At 39.2% G+C, this 19,373-nt stretch overlaps 1 protein-coding gene across 2 annotated transcripts; it reads left to right on the forward strand.

Annotated features, from left to right (window-relative positions):
• The first annotated feature begins 249 nt into the window (after positions 1–249).
• On the forward strand, positions 250–18,415 carry EBAG9 (estrogen receptor binding site associated antigen 9). 2 transcript variants are annotated; one of them, XM_080610250.1, is made up of 8 exons: positions 250–536; positions 6,116–6,291; positions 7,208–7,305; positions 10,573–10,651; positions 10,919–11,077; positions 13,037–13,144; positions 14,020–14,111; positions 17,880–18,415. In XM_080610250.1, the coding sequence occupies exons 3-8, from the start codon at positions 7,223–7,225 to the stop codon at positions 17,998–18,000; spliced, it is 642 nt and encodes a 213-aa protein (XP_080466376.1). In that variant the 5' UTR covers positions 250–536; positions 6,116–6,291; positions 7,208–7,222; the 3' UTR covers positions 18,001–18,415. The 2 variants fall into 2 exon arrangements, with proteins under 2 accessions (XP_080466376.1, XP_080466377.1); XM_080610251.1 differs by lacking the exon at positions 6,116–6,291.
• Positions 18,416–19,373: the final 958 nt, after the last annotated feature.

The raw sequence follows: 19,373 nt of genomic DNA on the forward strand, positions 1-19,373 counted from the left end.
GACCCGCTGCCAGCTGAGGCTACACCCTGTCAGAAGCTACTTCAGACAGTACTTTTTAGCAGTTTCCAAATGTACAGCTCAGCATCTAGCCAACCACAACAGGGCTATTACCTTTACAACCACTGATGTAGCACCCTGATTTATTAAAGACCAATGCTTTTCATTACAGCTCCCAGAGGTGACAAAGACTCCTCTCGAACTCCTGCGGAGCGAGGGGGCTGGCGCAGAGGGCGCAGGCTGCCGTTGGGTCCGTCCCTTTGCAGAGGCTTCGCCGCCTCCTCAGCAGCCTCCCGCTCAGCCACTGTAGGCGTAGCAACTTCACTGCGGAAGACATGGGCGTGAGAGGGAGAGCGGCTCAGTGGCGCGCTGGGAAGGGGCGCGGCCGGAAGAGGCGGGCTCATCTCCCGGGTGACCGGAGGCCGACATGGCGGCGCGAGAGGTGGTGGCGCGCACCCGGCTTTGAATGAGGGGCGGCCGGCCAGGGCGCAGGCTGCGGGAGCGGCCTTTGGCGCTCCGCGCCCTTCCGCGACGGGCAGGTGAGTGGCGGCCCCCGTCGTTCTCCTGCAGGTGCCCGCTTCCGCCTCGCTTCGCCTTTCTGCGGCGCGGCTGGGCAGGGGGCACGGTCTCGGCCCTTTCCCGCCTTAGGGCAGGCCTGTTATGAGGCAGGCGTTAGGTCGTTGTTCTTTCCCAGAAGCGCTCCACCCTGTTCCCCTCCGTGCTCAGGACGCCGCGTGGCAGCCGGCTCACCTGCACCCAGCGGGCCTCGCCCGCCGGCAGGCCTGCCCGGGAGCACGGAGCCCGCGGCCAACCCGTGTCTGCTCGGTGCGCGGCATGGCGGGGCGGGGGCACCTCACGGGCTGGGCAAAGCGACTAACGAGTAGATCGGCAGCGTTTGGGGACCGGAGGGCTTGGCACCCGCTGGGGAAAGGGGATGGGAGCACGTCCTGTCGGAGCTGGTGGATTTAAGCATTTCTGGTGTTTCTCGGGGCTCTGCGGGACCGCGCTTCTTGGGGTTACCTGGTGTGAGGTTTTCCTTTGTTTCTGCTGACAGATGGCGTGAAAGTTAACGTGAAAGTTGCTTAGTACGGTTTTAAAGACTTAAGAATCTCTAACAGGTCACAGAAAACTTAGGTGCTGCCGTCTGGCCTCGGTGCTGCCTGTGATAAAACACTTGAGCCCGGGCTGTTCTGTAGAATGGTGGGGCGCTATTTAATGGTCATGAATTCTCAATGTGTCTGCGTTGCACATGTAATGTAAACAGCATAGCTTGCTGCTTTGTAGTCCTTCTGGAAGTACTGACATGCTTTGTAGAGATTTCTTTAAGCCCTCTTGCACAGCATGTCTTGTAGTGTATCTTGATTGTAAATAGCAGGTGCTTGTCGAGACAGCTGATGTTGCAAGATGATTTTATGGTGCTGACAATGAGGTTGTGTTAATTTTTCATCTCTGGCTTTCCATGTAGCTGCAGATAACTAAAGTCCGGGATGACTAATAATGAGTGGAACAGAACTGGGGTCTTGTGAACTGTGGTTCTGTGCCTGAGAACTTCTCAGTGTTGTGATTTAGTGCATTATATCAAAGATTCTTTGCAAATGTGAACAAAGCTGAAGTGAGTGTCATGGGATTGCATGATGTCAATCCTTGTGTTCTGTATGCTGGTTTTCAGAAGGCCGTGGTTTATGTAGATAAGGATTGTCAAAGAATGTCTGTGATAAGTCAGTGGACATAGACTTTTTATTTTAACTAACATTACCTTGTAAAAATAGAAGTTAGAATTTCTTACTCAGAACAGAGAGCTTCATGAGTTCATGTGAACAAGATTGGAACTCTGTTCAATTTCTTGCAGAGGAAGGGGTGAGATGAGGTGGTATTACTATAGAAGTTTTGTGGGTTTGGGAGTAGCACGCTTTAGAAGTTGAAACTCCCTATTTCGTGTGATGGAGTGTTGAGTGTCCAGGAATAACTTGGTAATCACCAGCATGCACCAGTTTTTACTGCCTTTAATTAAAGAAGCACACATTCCGTCTTGACTTTTGAGATCTTCTGCAGCTCCTGATAGTTTTGAAATCTCTTGCTGGATCTGAGCACCTTGGATCACTCAGTTCACAGGTAGAGTAGTCTTTTCCCAGCTACCTGGAGCATTAGTGTTGGAACTACAGTATATATTACGGACATCCACCAACTACCTACTTGCAGGTAGACAGGAGGTGCCTCCTAATCTTTCCTTTGGATTCTTCTCCTTTGTCTCATACCACAGTAGCATGGCTTCAGGGTTCAGTCATGTTGCCATTTAACCTGTTTATCAACTAGGTGTTGGAGACATTGACAAGTTCTTTCCTTCTGCCTTTGTGTTCTAAATATTATGTCTCCATATAAAGGGATAAACAAACAAGCAAACAAAACCCCAAACAAACACAGAAATCAGTCAGGAAGAAGGGAATGGAACCTTCTCATTAGGCTACAAGACTCATGGTTACTCACCTTGAAATGCAGTAGGTGCTGATTGTGTCTTTCAGTACCTGACTGAATGCTGTTCCTGAATCATTATGTTGACCTTTTTAAAATACAGAAAGTCTTTCTACATCCTGTCATGTACATGATTTGGACGAGGATTTGTGTGCTTAAAAATAAATAGGTTTTTTAGCTCTGTCTAGTAACCTTCTTAGAATTCCATCTCCCTATAAACCTAGTTGGGCATTTGCAGATAGATGTGGCCACTCTACTTTTGTAAAATTTCATACAAAATGAACTTCCTAGAAATCCTGTCCTTACCAGTGAAACTTTGGACTAGTCTTGTGGTACTTGCCAGTGAAAACACACTGGTTCAGCTGTGCTTTTGTGGAGTTTTGGTGTTGACATATGTAAGCACTTAAGGCTATGTTAGTCTTTTGTACTAGGAAGTGAAATTCTCATTTTGCTTTAGAAGGGTGAGGCTTTTTCTGTGGCTACTTATGTAAATATGTAGTTGACAGGGAACCTTTCAGTTTCAGACACATTATTTTTAGTCTCAGTTTAGACGCCATCGTTTGGCTATTTAGCTAGCTGTGTTTAGTGCAGGTTAAAGTCACTGTTACCAAGGTGTCTTCATGTATTCATTGCAGAGTTACAGATGAGCTGATGTTAAAGAATGTAATCAATTCAGAAAGCACTGGTAATTTAAGGCAGAATTTTGAAGATGGTGACCCCTAAAGAAAACTATGCAGTAACAATCAGTCCTCATTGTAGAGGAACAGAGGAGAGAAGGATAGGTGCTCTGTGAGTGTTTTAGCATCTTTTTCACTGACAGTAGGAGCTGAGCTCTGTAAGAAGGAACAAGCCTCTAAAGCAATTTTAGTGTCACAAAGTGACTTTATTTTAGAATTGGCTCGGTCTCATGAAATAGTGTTTTAAGTGACACATTTAGGTATGTGCAGTTAGGTATGAAAGAGGAAGTGCTTCCCCACATGACAACATGCTCATTGTACAGTGATGGTCAGTACGAGTCTTGCTTATTGAACCACAGTTAACTGGCTCAGATGGACTACGTGTGCCATGGGTGATTTGAGGGTTTTGTATCAGTGAAGTCAGAGGTGCCAAAGTTCTAATGAGGCCACTGCTGCAAGCTGAAAGCAATTGAAAAATGCTTCAGTTCAGTAAACTTCTGAACTTTCCCTCTCTTCACTGTATTTCTTTTATGGATCTATAAAATGTTTTCAGGGATGAGTTGCCTCATTTTTCTGATCTGGGTCTAATGTGTTTCACATCTTACTGCTGCTGTGCTTTAATCCTTTCTGTGCTCATTTTCCATGTAAGCTGCTGCTGTGATTTTTTTACCAATAAAAGCAGTATGAGCTGCACGAGTCAAACTCCAGCTAAATTTAGTGTCTGTTACAAAACTGTTGCCTTGACTGATAGAATCAAATTAATTAGGATACCTGTCCTGATTTATTTGCTTTCTGTTGTAATGGAACTTAAAAGTTCAGTTGACAGGAAGTCTGATAAATGTAATACATTAGAAGCAATCTCAATAATGGGAGAAGGAAAGTTCCATCTCATTTTACAAATGAGAAGATGAGGCATGAGGCGTTTTATGCACAACAGCATATCAGGCTGACAGACAATCTTAACAGATTTCCTGAATTCTAGTCTAGTGTTTCACCTTTGCCTTCTGTTAAGAAATGTTATGGGACTGTATATGTTTCTGTGCCAGCCTGTATCATAGTTGGCTTCTGATGTTATTGTAGTTCCTTTTGGGATTGATTATCAAGGAAAGGCTTAAGAGAAGAAAGGAAAGAAGGATGTGGTCCTGCCATTAAGCATTATGCTGTCTGGTATTATTTCCCATTCATGAGATAAGGAGCACATGGCTGTGCTTCTTGACAGTGTTTGAGAAAGATGGACAAGAGGAGGATGAACACTTTGTTTCACTTAAAGTTTATGCAGTTGTTTACCATTACACAAGTTTAGTGTAATGGTATCAGGGGAATTAAGTTTGCAGTAAACTCAAGAAATACTAAGGTTGAATGTGTGCATATTTATTTATGTTAGTGCTTCAGAATATAAAATTATTTACCTTTGAGAAAATTAATTGAATTTAAAACCAAAACAAAGCCAAACCAAAGCCACAAACCCAAACTAACCAAACATAACCCCAAAGGCACAAAAAAACCCCTCAAAACCTTTAGCTAACCTTTAACTTTTCTTTTTGGGTAGTGCTGTCCTTAGAGCAACAGTGCTTCAAGTGCTACTTCAGACACTGGGGAGAATGCTTGACTTGTCTTAATATTGAGCCAATAATTTATTCACAATCCTTTTTTAAACAACTTTTAGCATATTGCAAAAATTAATGCATATATACTGCTTCATGTCTTAATTAGCAGTATAAAAACTGGTTACACTGAAGGAAGTACTCTTTAAAGGTAGATGATTGCTAGTACTACTATGGCTAGCTGACTGCATATTGTTGCCAAAACTCTGGTTGTGCATCATACTTACTATCTGTAATGTCCAGAGCTTAACTTAATTGGGAAAACTGCAGTGAAGAGGCAGGCCAGACAGTACTTACTGTCTTAAAGGGCCTAGTGCTGCCCGAGTTGAAGTGAAATGCAGCTCTAACACAAATACATGATGTGATTGCGTGTCTGATCTCAGAAACTTTTGTGTGACACATAGAAAGTGAAAAGGGATAAGTTGCCTAATAGCTATTTAACCTTGCCAAACAGGCATACAGGTGATACTGGAAGAGTAGTCACTCATGTATAGGAATGACGTGGGACAAAAGGATTAAGTTCTGGTGGCTAACTTTTGTCAGCAGTGGACTTCGCAAGCTTGCAAAACAGACTTCTTGTGGATTCTCTTGGGGCTTTTTTGTCGTTGTTTATATTGAGCCAATAAAGTATACAATTTGGTATATAAAAAATGAGGATGAATTGAAAAACTGAGGTTATATATAAACTGATTTACAATATATGTAACTAATAAATGAGTATTGGTTTGGTTTTAGTTTTGCACTTAGATAGTAAACTTCCCAGTCCTCTCAATTCCAAACTCTTGGCTAACGCATTCTCCTGTCACCTAGATATTGTCAAAATTGCTTATTCCAAAAGGTAAGGAAGTGCTTGAGCACAATGCGAAATGCTAGTCTTACTTTTAAAACTAAAACCTAAATGTGTTGTACAGTGTCTGCTGTTCTTGCTTCTTTGTGGGAAGTTTGACTGTTTCCTGTTAGATCAAGAGCCCATTTAATGCCCACTCTTGTATAAGGTTCTCTAAATTTTTTAAGTCTTCCATGAAAGGAGACTAAGACAATACTAGTGTTGAAGTAGAGGTGAAATGTGTCCTATGAGGCCTTTCTCTTGCGCTAGAGCTTGGGAGTGTGGTCTGTATTTTGGTGTTTACTCGTTGACTTAAGCCTTCCCTTTTGCAGTAAAAGAGCCTGTTTGTTTAATAATGATTTCTCAGTAGAAATTCTGGATCTAGTCTGTATGTGAAGCAATATTTCCAGGACTATATTTATATAGTGTTTAATACTAGTTACATTAGCTAACAAATGAGCACTGATTAAAAAAAAAAAAAAAAAAAAAAAGCTCCATGAAGCTCACAAATCCCATTATGTACTTTTTAATAAAATCCTCAGGGCAGTATTGGAGCAGCCTACCTAATGATCCACCTTCCTGACTCTTCCTAACTTAAAGCCTGGAATATAGAAAGTGATTTAAATGCCATAGCATATTTGAAATCAAGCTGTCCTTCCGTGGAGTACTCATGGCCTGAGGAAAATGTCACAGGGCTGCCTTCTCTTCTCACCAGGAGGTATGTTAAACTTGCAACAGAAAATGTTGTTACACGTGTAGATGTATATAATGAAAAGCTATTTGTGAAACCTGACCTCTTATTCTTTATTCTGAAATGTTCACCTCTAGAAGAGAGAATGATCCTTGAATTACAGCAGATTATTCTGATTCAGTCTGGACCTGTATAAGGGAATCTGTTGGAATAGTGTGAAATACTGAGTATGAATTCTCTAGATTATCAAAGTGACACTGAAACAAGCCTAAATGGCTTCAGCCAAAGATGATTATTTTTTCTTGGCTGGGTTTGACAGCATGATCCAGTCTTGAACAGGAATACCAATAGATCCAGAGGTTAACTGCTGCGATAGTGCACCCAGGTTGAACAGAGTCTTTCTTTGCTGATGATTTTTCAGTGATGCTGGTTCTAAAATAAACAATGTTTGTTCTTGCCATACATTTCCATCAAAATGGAAGCTAGACTTAAACAGCCAATTTTTGGTTTTGATTTAATGACTAAATTTATAATTTGTATGTGCAAGACTTGCTCATGCAAATGTGAGCTTCTTTCTGATGATTATTCTGTTATTCTTGCATTCCTAGTGTTCAGTGCCATTGTTAGTGCATAAACCAGCAGCTGTACAGTCACTGCATTTGATTGCCCGTACTTCCCCTTTTAAAGTATCTCTAACTGTGACTTTAAAGAAACAGCACATAATCATAAGTAAAGGCTGTATATATACAGTACTTGCATTATTTACATCACTGAAATGTCCTGATAGTAGGTAGGTAGTGTCTGTGCTCCAGGTACCTCCTCTCTCTTCTTGCATTAATATAGTTTCATAGAATGCTCATTGCTTATCAGCAGCTAAGAAGTTGACTTTAAGAACCATGTAAATACATATAATCCTCTATATCTAACTTCTTTTCTTTTGCAGGGAGGGTTTCTCACCATGGCCATAACACAGTTTCGACTCTTTAAAATCTGTACTTGCCTGGCAGCAGTGCTTTCTTTCATTAAAAAGTTAATATGCAGGTAAACAAGTGTGATTTAATTTGGTTACCTTGTCTTTTTTAATTACAGGTTCTTGCACTTCTTTCCTTCTCCCAACACCCACCTACCACTTTTCCCAGTTCTGATTTTACTAATTGCAAAACAAGACAGATAAAAACTAAGTCAACATTCATGCTTTAATCTTCATATTCCTTCAGAATTCAAAAGTTTATGTTGTGCAGTTGTGAGTGTACTTTGTGGTATGATAGCTCTAATGAGTGTTTTCTAAACAACTATGACAGGGTTTTAAAAATGTCTTTTAAAAATATCCCGTGTCAAAGCAAAATTGTTCTTTGCATTTTTTATAAGTACTTGACAAGTGATAATTTGTTTTTTAAGAGACTTGATTAACGGCAGCACCCATCAAGTCATCAGTTAGTAAGCTTTCATTATAAATGTGTGATTCTAATCCTGCTTTTTCAAGAAACAGTTGCCTGAGACTTCAGATTCTTCTGCCTGTTGAAGGTTCTTTCAGAAGTTTGGAGGAGAGTGACTAAAGTTCATGGAAACTTTTTTCTTTGTTTTTTAATGAACAGAACTTATTTTTTGTTTACTCTTGTAAGTCATACATAGTGTTCTTTTGAGTTGTAGACCCATGAACATAGTGGTGTAGTACCTGGAAGCATTCAAAAATCTCGCAAGAATTATGGTTGTGTATTAGTAGAGTTCAATAGAAGAGGAGCAGATTACCTGAGGTACCTCTCAGCACTGCTGTTGTAGGAAGTACTGCTGCTTCTTGCCACTCTTGCAGAATGTTGTTTTACATAAACAAATAGCTGTTTAGAGAAATGTATTGTTTTGTGTATGATGGCTACTACTTTGCCAGTGAGGTTAAATCATATGCAGAATATGTGGTAGACACAAATTAAATGTTTATTTTCTGTTCACCTTACTTATCCCAAGAATAAGAGGCAGCTCTCAACTGGTTGGTTCCCTACAGATATAGTGAAACTTTAAAAAGATATATTTTAATGCTGCATACAACTGTATAGATGTCAGCCTTAGTTCTGTGATTTCAATTCCAAATTAAATTAAGAATACTTGTTGTATAAGTTCTAAAAGAAATCAAAACACCGAGCTGATGATAGCTTCTGTGTTATGTAGACCCTTCATCTCTCTAAGCATTAAGATAGTTTTTATAAGCAGATAATTGTTTAGTAGGTGTAATGACAGTATTTTCCTCAGTTTTTCAACTTCTGAATGAAACAAATCCTTGAAATTAACAGCCAGAGAACTGTTTAAGAGTAAAAGGAACTTTTCTTCTGTGAATAGCAGTTAGTTGAGAGAATGAAAATTTAAAATATTTCACATAAGCAAGTCGGTGGATGAAATTAGTTCAGTCCGTTGACTACAGATGTTTCTCCTGTTTAATGTTAGCTGCAAAGCATAACTTGGACATTTTTTTCCTGTAATGCTCCCCTGCATATGAGTGTGCCCAATAACCAGCAAACATAATTTAATTAAACATGCATTTTGATTCAGCGGTTATGAATTTGTGCTTATTTAGATTATTTAGTTTACATTAGGTTTTCTTTTAAACAAGTGCCTGTAGAGATCATGTATCTTTCTGGTACCATAAAGCCTACATGTGGTACTAGTCATCTCTTTGTTAAAACTTTTAATAAAAGCCTGCCTGAATCCACTGTTTCCAGGAAATAAAAGATATAAAAAGAAATGAAACTTTATTCTGTTTAAAATCTCTAGGTAGCTTCTCCTGCTGAGAAATCTGCTAATACTGGATACTGCTAATTAGTAAAGAGAAACAAAACCCAAGAGCAGCATCTTATTCCCATTATAGAAAAAGAAGTGGAGATACATAGCCTTCCTCAGTGCTGCCCTGTGTAGCACGTTCTCTCCTATGTTTCCCATGTATGACAGAAGCTGTTGTCAGTGTAATCATTTTGGCTAGATGAATGTTTGCTATAAACCATTTGCTGGAGTCTTCTACATCTTATAAATAGGGAAATACATAGTGAAATAATTGCAGAAGTGATGGCTTAGCATAGTATTAAAGATACCTATGTTGTACAGGTCTGAAGGATGTTTCCAAGCTTGGGTTTCCTTTAGAGACGTCAACTAAATCTAGTCAGCCAGAACCAGAAGTCTCTAATGTGTCTGAAGAAACAGCATTTTCACTTTACCCCTAGACTTGCTTTTCGCTTTAAAGGAACAATTTTTAAGGGGGCTAGAGTTACTTATATAAAACTTGAATATTTGATGATAGCACCTGATCTTAAGGAAGAATCTGTTGGGCTTAAAGTAAGAAAATATATCTATAATCACTCACCAGCATGGGGCAGAGGTGGTATTACAAGCAATTTGGCAATTCTGAGTTAATGGTAGAATGTTCTATAATAGTAAAAATAATGGATGTGAACTCAAAATTGTAATTTCCCAGTTTTATTCTCATCAGTAGTAATAAAAAGTTAAGTTTTCTAAGCTGTATAAAGTCAGTTACATGACTGCCTTGCTATAGGAAATTGCATAACTTGGGGTAAAAAATGGGTGTGACCTTGAATTTCATTCTCTTGTGTTGTAAGGTTTTAAAATACAGTGAATGTCAGCTAAGAATACTTTAATTATTATTGATCTTTGAATGGTGTCATTAAGTAAACATCTAGGTGCTTTATTTGCATTAGTGTTCAGTGAAAATTATTTGATGCAGCTGCTGACATGCTTTAATTAAAACTGTTGTTTAAGTAAGTAGCAGCATGTATTGAACAGAAGCTGTTGACTCGCATAATCTCATAATACCTCTGTTTAGACTTTGAAGGGAAGTGCTTTAGAGGGGATTTCAAATCAAGCAGCATAGAAAGTGGTTTGCTAGACACAGCATCTAAGACAAGTAGAAATGCTTCTCAGTTTACAATAGAAATGGTTATCATTAAACAGGTGTAGATCAACAGTGCTTGCTTTATAAGCACTGACAATCTAAAAATGGGAACTGTCTATATTCAAGTAATGGAATTCATTTATCCATTTTCATAGTTTAAAATTGCTTCTCCTCCATTTCCACTGCAGTTTGAAAAGTAAATTGGAAATTCTTGTAAACACCACTTCCAATTCATGATGAAATTCCTTTGTTTAGCAAACTTTTACTGGCAGTAGTTAATACTAAAGTAGCTTAAGGACTGAATGTTTTAGCCATGACTGTTTTCAGTAGTGCTGTTCTCAGACTTCCTTTTTGTTCTTTTTAAACTTAGTGCTCATGTTTTCAGAGCTTGGAGGAATCCTACATTTTTCTTTCAGGTCTGGAAGAGGGCGAAAGTTAAGTGGAGACCAAATAACTTTACCAACCACAGTGGATTATTCATCTGTTCCTAAACAGGTAATTGCTTAAGCGGTAGATCACTTTATAAGTAATCACCTAACACAGTGTTTATACCAGTCCTAGAATGTGATCAGTATATATCTTATTATATTATTATTATATATGCTTATAATATTATTATTATACATGCTGTTATATATTAGATATGCTATTATTATATTTTTATTATATATGCTATATTATATGAAGAATATATCTTAGCAAGATAAAGACAAGTTTTTACTCGCAGATAATATTAACTTGTACCATATACTTCCTCTTCAGCCTGAAGTAGAAGACTGGTCATCATGGGATGAAGATGCACCTACCAGTGTGAAGATCGAAGGTGGTAATGGTAATGTGGCTGCTCAGCAGAATCCTTTGGAACAAATGGAACCTGATTATTTCAAAGATATGACGCCAACTATAAGAAAAACTCAAAAAGTAAGTATTGCACTTTCAACTGTGCTTACTGACGGTTTACCTTCCTTTAAATTAGGCTGTAAATAAATTGGAAACATAGACAAGGTGCTGCTGGCAAAATTAAGGTGTCTTATTGAAGTGAGATCATGTGCTGATATGTAGTCTAACATGTCTAATTAAAAATACTGACTCTGAGATCGTGGTGAATGTGATGCTAGTTCACATTTACACCTTTAGTGTTATAGAAAACATGATTCATAGTCTGAGGGCTCTGGGAAATATAATGTGAGAACTCTCAAGTCAAGTTCTGAAAATGGAACTACTGCACTAAGGTACTTGTGCTTATTCTCTTCCGTTATTTGAACAGAGACATTCCATGTCCTACTGTACTGAATGAAGTCTGAGGTAGCAGCACTGCTGTTTCAGGAAACAATTCACCAAGTTATATTGGGGAGGGGCTGGAATTAGGAAGCTGATATTTCAGAATAGCTTGCTCTTCAGATATCCATTTTTATTATGGAGACGACAGAGGGGCATATCCACAAGAGCTTGGACACTGTAAATAAATACTGAATAAGCTTCTGGTAATTGCAAGATTTGTTTGTATGTGGAAGTCTTCCAGCTGGGTACTTACAGCACTTTGAGCCAACTGGAAAACCTTTTTCGCAACAAAGGCAGTCAAATACTGAAACAGATTACCAGAGAGGCTGTGCAGGCTCCCATCTCTGGAAGTTTTCAAGATCCAGGTGGATTAGTCCTGAGTACCTTCATCAGCCTCTGAACTGACAGTGCTTTGAGGTGGAAGTTGTATTTCAGACCTCCTGAGGCTCTTTTCAACCTGAATCTTCCTGTGGTCCTATGTACTGGAGATGATACTAGGGTCAATTTTCTGTGCATTCAGGATCTGCTGCATTCTGTGGAACAAATTCTGCTAAGGATTTTGATTCTCAAAATCTGGGGGCAGAGCTACCTCTGCAGAGATGGATTTCTCCTCAGGAAGAGTTCACGCTGCTTGAGTACTATATACTGGCTTTAGTTTAAATGTACCTTTAGGGGTGACTGCAAGCACTGTAAAAAACATTCCTGCTAGCTTCACCTTGTTGCCACCCTCAGATAGGAATTGGTGTTTGTTTCCATCAAATCTGAGCTCAAAATAAACCCCAGGATCGGAGGTGGAATCTACTGGTGGTACCACTCCTGTCTACAATGTATGAAAATGGAACCTCAGTCAAATAACGTCTCTCATTGCTAAATAAGATGGTTTAGTCTGTTTCCTTTCTTGCATTAGTATTAGCATTTGTACAGTCAGTGGATCTGGGAATCTGCCTCTTTTGGAATTGGCAGAGGCATAAACTAGGCTGAATGAAGTAAATAAGTTCATATCTTGAGTTCCAGACACGAAAGGGATATGTGATTTTAGCCACTGTCTTGAATTTGCTAATAAGCCTTTTTGGGGAAGCATTAGTGCGTGTTTTTGAGCCAAATCAGTACAGAGCTTTACCAGTTAATGTGATAGTGAATTGCATTGCAGGTATTGAAACTTCTGCACAGGTATGCTACTGAAGTAGCTAAGAGAGCTATATGTTCCAAAGCAGTATAGCTGTGCAGACAGCACTGTCCTCAAGAGCAGTATTACACAAGGACCCTTCATGGAAACAGCGTTTATCCAAGCGATATGTCATGTAATGTGTACTGAGAGATGTGTCTGTTAGGTCTGTAATCACAGATTGAGTCACATTAAGTCATCAAGTAAAAGCTGGTGGGGGAAGGAGGGAGTATTTGTGTCTTTTGCATTTAGCTTCTCTCACCAGTTCCTTTGGCTTTACAGCTCCCAGATCCTGAACAAGTTTGAGGCACTGTGTGGTGTTGTAGATCTGTATCCTTACAGGCACAGAGTTAGATGATAACCAAGGAACCTGTGCAGTGCTTTGACTCACCACTTTTCCATTAATTTTTTTTTTCTTTTTTCAATATTTTCAGATAGTTATTAAAAAACGAGAGCCCCTAAATTTTGGGATACCAGAGGGAAACACGGGATTCTCTAGCAGATTAGCAGCTACACAGGATATTCCTTTTATTCACCAGTCTGTAAGTATGTTCTAAGTATTGATCTTATACTTGACAGTTAAATGACTGTGTGTAGGAGAATGAATAGTCTGCCTAAGGTCTACGTTGTGGGAAGCAAGAGGAATAATTGTGGAATAATGTAAATTGTTTTAAAATTGAGTATTTGGTTCAAAGCAATGAAGTAGTTAATCTAATTTTAACTAGTGTATTCTACTGTGAAACTTAACAGATCAGTGATGAAAAGGTAAGAAGCTTCCAAACACTTGTATAATCTTCTAAAGCAATGGACTATACATTTGGGGTTTTCTTGATTCTACACAGTAAGTTCCTAACAGAAAGGTAGAAAGCTTTTCTGTTTCTTTTTCTTTTTGAAAGCCTCTGGGTTACCTTGGACCCATTTTTAACTTTCTGTAGGGAAATCCCTTCCTTTCTGTAGAGATTGTATTCTAACAGTCTCCTGATTTTTTTGTTCTTCAGCCTTTTTCAAAATAGACTGGTTACCCAACAGCCTGGCTATTTAGAGGAAGATGCTCTCCCTCCCTTCCCCTCTGCCTTCTTTAATGGTGCTTCTGCTTTATTTAACGTAGTGCACAGAAGGGTCTCGTCAGAAAGCAGTACAGAAGCTTAGAGCCTTAGACAGTCTATAATGCAAATAATTCAGGAAAGGGATTCTAGTGAAGAAAAGCAGCACTCAGGCGACAGTGGACACACCAACACGTGAATATACATGTTGGTTTGTCCATGCAGCTTCCAGAAATCTACTTTCTAGTCATTTCAGTTGCTCAACTTATTAGCTGAGAAGTATCATCATATCTCAAATATTTCTGGAAGTCTGAGGCATCAAAGGTAAAAATAAGTGTTTTATCTCATTTTTTTCATGTTTTCTTTTGTTTCAGCCTGAACTGGGAGACTTGGATACTTGGCAAGAAAATACTAATGCCTGGGAAGAAGAGGAAGATGCTGCCTGGCAGGCGGAAGAAGTTCTTAGGTAACTGAAACCATGTAAACTTTTCACATAGAATCATAGAATAGTTAGGGTTGGAAAGGACCTTAAGATCATCTAATTCCAACCCCCCTGCCATGGGCAGGGATGCCTCATCTCTGTCCAGCCTGGCCTTCAACACTGCCAGGGATGGAGCATTTACCACTTCTTTGGGCAACCTGTTCCAGTGCCTCACTACCCTCACAATGAACTAAGCCAACTCCCATACCAAATAAAAGTGGGAATTTTATCCTTTTAATAAAAACCATCACACAAACAACTTCATCCTGTACAGTTCACAAGGCGTCATAACAACGTATTTACATTTTCAAGTGTGCTTTCTTGGTTCTCTGTCAGCGGTGTCATAATCAGATGTGAAAGAATCAAATGGAGGTTGGTTTGTTGTAACCTTTCTGATAAGGGCTAAGAATTGTTAATCAGTTCTTAATACAAATGATTTTTATGCATCTGAGCTCTGTGTAACCGGTACTGGGCAGAATGCATTTTGGATCTAATTAATTTAGTAGATGAGATAGCAGGGGAAATTGGAAAAAAGCGTTCTGGTCGACTAGTTATTGTAACAATTGGGAAAGTTTACTTTTCTCAACAAGTAGAATAAGGGGGAAGTCACCAGCACCCTTTTGATGCATTGATAGACAATAAATTCAAGCAATTCTAATAGCGTCAGTCTTCCTCTGCAGCAGCTTCACATGTGAGAATATTTTCAGATATTTTTGTGAACTTAATATTTTTGATATCGGGCAGATATTTTTGTGAACTTAATCAGATACCTGTAGGTGGACACTCTGGTCAACAGCTTGGGTTTGATTTCTTTTTTGAACTTCAGTGCCAAAGCTCTTCCACCTCTTGTATTTTACTAATGGATCACAGGAGTACGAGCTTTGCGATGTGAATGATGTGGCTTGGGGCTGGTTTTGTTCTAAAGATAATACCTTTTCCCATAAAGAGTACCAGCAGACTCAGTAAGAGCTTTAATCTCTGAAGTGCAATCTGTTGAGACTTAATCTATGGTGCATCAGACAAAGAAAATGAAAGAGTGAAAAATGCTGTTTGTTTTGATTTTTTTTTTTTTTTTTTTTTTTATCTTAAACTGAGAAACAAACCAGCTACTTTTGCTGACTGCAGAAGCTGTGTTGTACTTTGCTTAACCCTTGCCACATTCAATTACAGACATTTTCAGGACTGAAAAGAAGTATTCAAACTTTCCAAAGCAGGGACTTGTCTTACATAGAGTAGAAAGTAGTTTTCTCACAAGCTCCATTTTTCCAAGTGTCATCCTTTTTGATTCAAGCTGTCCTAACAATTCCAGCCTGCCATCTTTACTATTAAGAGTTTTCAGCTCAAATGGTTAATTTTCATAGAATTCTTTTGTGGCCCCACTAAAAATATCAAACTTTACTAGTTTCAGAAGAGATGTGTATGTGTCCAAATACTTCAAATTCATGGAACAAACATGGTGAGAACTGTAACTGTCTGTATTACGTAGTGCTTGGCCAGCTATGAATGGCAGCCTCGATACAACCGATCCTTGCGTAAGCTGTATCCCAGCTATGTGAAGTAAAATTTTATTTTGTTCATGACACACTAAATTACAATGTTTTTTTGTCATTGAGGAAAGTGCTGGCTGATTTCTAGCAAGATTGATAGGAGATACCTTCAGGACTTATAGTTTCTCTTGCAGTAGACATCTGTGGTGTAATTAACATCTGACATTTAACATAACACTTACGTATAGTACTTGACAGGACTGGCTCTGCTTCCAACAGACTGTAGTAAGGAAGTGATCTGGAGTTTCTTCTTAATACTAGAAGACTGCATCTTGGTCTTGTAGTCTGCTTTTGGGGCATTCTCCTCACTTCCCAGCACGTTCTGGGCTGGGATACACTGAAATTTTCCAGTCAGTCTTGAATCAGTGTAGAAGATGATAAACTGGATATTCAGTTAACTGAAGTTAGCTAGAACTTGGTTTCTTCTGCAAGTTGTAGATGCCTTTCTGTACCTTTAGACTTTCTAATACCAATGAAGTTGTTTTTTCCCATTGGGAACAGTTAAGCTAAGTGCTGGTGCATTTTTAGTTGTGTTGAAGTAAAAGACCAAACGGAAGGCATGAATACTTTCCTGGTTTAAACAACTTGTATTATTCCATCCAAAGCCTGCTGAAGTCCTTGCTTTGGAACTCAGAAAAAGTGAGTCTCATATGGCTGCGGTTTGTCTTGTGCTTTTCTTCCACTAAGAAAGGAAGTTTGGAATAGGGCTCAATATTTTGAATGTTGACCAGGTAAAAGAGCAGTGAAAAGGAAATCACTTTGCAGCAAGCTGCTTGTTTATGTTTATTTGATTACTTTAGTTGCTCTGTTTGAGGTGATGTGAAGGTCTCTCTCATTTGGGTGTAACTGAAGTCCAGTAAAACTACTTAGCCAGTAGAGGGCATGGAAACCACTTCTCTGTTCAGAGGAGTTCAGCAGTATGCAGTTTTTAGTAGGGAGAAGAAACATCACCAGGTACGACTTCCGTCACTTCAGAATGGCAAATGAATAGCATTGCTTAGCACCTCATGTAGCTTTTGGAATTCTTTAACATGCTGGCTGGTGTACATACAGCTTTTCCCCTTCTGCATCATTAAGTGGATATGCACAGGTAATTTAGATACGTTGAAAGTTAATGCTTTACTGCCCTGTCAATTACATTTATTCTTTTTTAATAAGCAAGTCTTTATCCTTACTGAACCTGTGTTGAATTTCACCTTTTCAAGTTAATGAAGCTTCATGTTTGTTTTTACAGTCCTCTTGCAGGCTACTTAGTAAAGTTTAAATATCTGATAAACTGAATCCAAAACGTAACTTCCTTATTCCATTCTAATACTACTAATGCAATACAGGGGAGAGAGCTACAATGTGCCACTCAGGGTATGGATCCAGTTGTTGAGCCTGCGCCACTTGGTGATGTGTTGTAGCTGTAGCGGGGAACAAAAGGAGTGGAACTTTGTGTTGGTTTTGCCCTTTGCTCTAGTCAGCTCTGTATTTGTGGAAATTGGAAACCTTTTTCTGTAGACAAATTCTTTGAGCTAGCTAATAGTGATGTCCAAGGCTTTATAGCAATGATGAGAAATAATGCCAAAAGGATGCACAGCTGAAGACTCCTACTTCATTTTCTTAAAGACTAATGCTTATGCTTGTACTGAACACAAGAGTACAACATAGATCCTGAGCATGGGAAAGGGAGTGTTAGAAGTCATCATCTCATCTGATCATGGGGGCAAGTTTGTAGTACTTACATTACCAAGAAGATAACTACTGATGCTTCTGCTGAGGGAAAGGGAGACATAAGTTGGTGTTCTAGACAAGTCAAACTGTTTTGGTCTGAATTTGAAGAAACAGGTAATCTTAATAGTCAAAGCATTAGATAGTTATTTATTCTTTCTCTAAATAGCTTTAGGCCTTACAATAGCCATATAATAGCCATACACTCTCACTGATTCTCTTAATCTCAGTCTTTGAGAATTAAGTGGCTTTTAGATTGTAAAATAATAGAACAATTATTACTGCCCAAGACTAGATTAGTCTGGAAAAAAACAGGACTTTAGCACAATAAAAGAATAACTGTTTTGAACCTAGATACAGTGAACTGCAGCTCTGTTTGATTAGGTGTAACAACCTATTTATTGATGTAATGACATCAGTTAATGATTAAGGTATGACTATGCTAAAAATTGGTTTCCTGTTATTTAGCAATTCACTTTTTCTTTAATTACAGACAACAGAAGATAGCAGAAAGGGAAAAAAGAGCAGCAGAGCAGCAGCGGAAGAAAATGGAGAAAGAGGCCCAGAGGCTAATGAAAAAGGAACAAACAAAAATTGGTGTAAAACTGTCCTAACAGAAACCAGGCATCAATGGTAGTGCCAGTGAAGAAGAGAATTTCAGCTCTGCAACATACATACTGGTATTGATTTTAAGTATTTCTAGGACTTCAACATGCTGCTTGGTTTCAGTGCATTCTTCAGGTCATCTTGGAATCCAGGATTCTCCAAAAATACCTTGAACTACTAGTTGGTTCTCTTAAAGGAGAAAAAGCCCAGAGAAAATCATGCCTTGATGGAATCATGATTCCTGCAATTGTTCTATTCCAGCACCGTTCGTTGCAGCAGAAGTGATTGAGCAGGGATGTTGATTGAAAGACACTCTTAATGAACAGCTGAAGCCTACAGAAAAGAATGTAAATACTCAGTGGTGGGAAATCTATTGTATTGTCTGTGCTTACCTGAAACATGTAATTAAACAGTTTTAAAGAACCCTTTTCTTGCTGCCTGGTAAAGAATGTCTGCTTTTGCCTTTTTATAAAGGTATTTATAAATACTTCAGCATTTTCCATGGGTGATCATATTTTGACATGTGCAGAAGAGAAGTGCTTGTTATAGATGATCTGCGACTCTAAATGTACTCCTGGTAGGTTATGCTATGGTACAGCACAAGTCAAAGCTGAACACTGAAGTGGCACTATTGTCTCTTTGTCACTTGCAGCTTCCTGTGCTGCCTTGCCCATTTACACGTAACACTGCAGTGGCATCACCACACAACAGCCGTGCATGCTCCTGCTTTCTTATGCAGGCAGACGTGAACACAGGGGAGCCATTTCATCACTTACATGTAGTGGTAAATTTGTATTTAGAGCAGAAATTCTTCCTACAGTTATGAAAAAAAACCCTCACACCTTATAGTTTTTGCATAGGTAGTATAATTGAACAAAAATTGTGTCCTGTTAATAAAGCTAGTGTGAAAATTCTCAGTTCACAGCACTTCTCAAATTACATTTTTACTTACTGTATGTATTTCTACTGGAATTCCTCTAGTAAAGTGTGTGGGGTAGATACACAGTAAAAAACAGCTGTGCTGAAGGGAAGTTTCACAGCTGCTGGAAGGGAAAGTGTACAGTTGGAGGGGAGTCAGTATGGCTCTCAGACCTAGCTCACAGATACAGTGAATGCCGCCTTCATCTTCTGTTGTGTGGATGCTGTTATCCCTGCGTTTGGGGGTTGTCTGGATTTCTTACCTGGGACAGATGAGTGAAAACAGCAAGTTCTGTGCCTGGAAATCTGGAGGGGGACTTTTTACAAGCGCATGTGATAGGGCAAGGGGGAATGGCGTTAACTTGACAAAGGGGAGACTGAGATTAGATATTGGGAAAGAGTTCTTCCCTGTGAGGGTGCTGAAGCACTGGCACAGGTTGCCCAGAGAAGCTGTGGCTGCCTC

The sequence above is a fragment of the Psittacula echo genome, assembly GCF_963264785.1.
Source record: "Psittacula echo genome assembly, chromosome: 2".
Classification (NCBI taxonomy): domain Eukaryota; kingdom Metazoa; phylum Chordata; class Aves; order Psittaciformes; family Psittacidae; genus Psittacula; species Psittacula echo.

Excerpts from the sequence above, each read along its gene's own strand:
- EBAG9 (XM_080610250.1), top strand. The coding sequence starts at position 7,223 with ATGGCCATAACACAGTTTCGACTCTTTAAAATCTGTACTTGCCTGGCA. Across the intron at positions 11,078-13,036 it reads CTATAAGAAAAACTCAAAAA|ATAGTTATTAAAAAACGAGA; the intron begins GTAAGTATTGCA and ends CAATATTTTCAG. Across the intron at positions 14,112-17,879 it reads CAGGCGGAAGAAGTTCTTAG|ACAACAGAAGATAGCAGAAA; the intron begins GTAACTGAAACC and ends CTTTAATTACAG.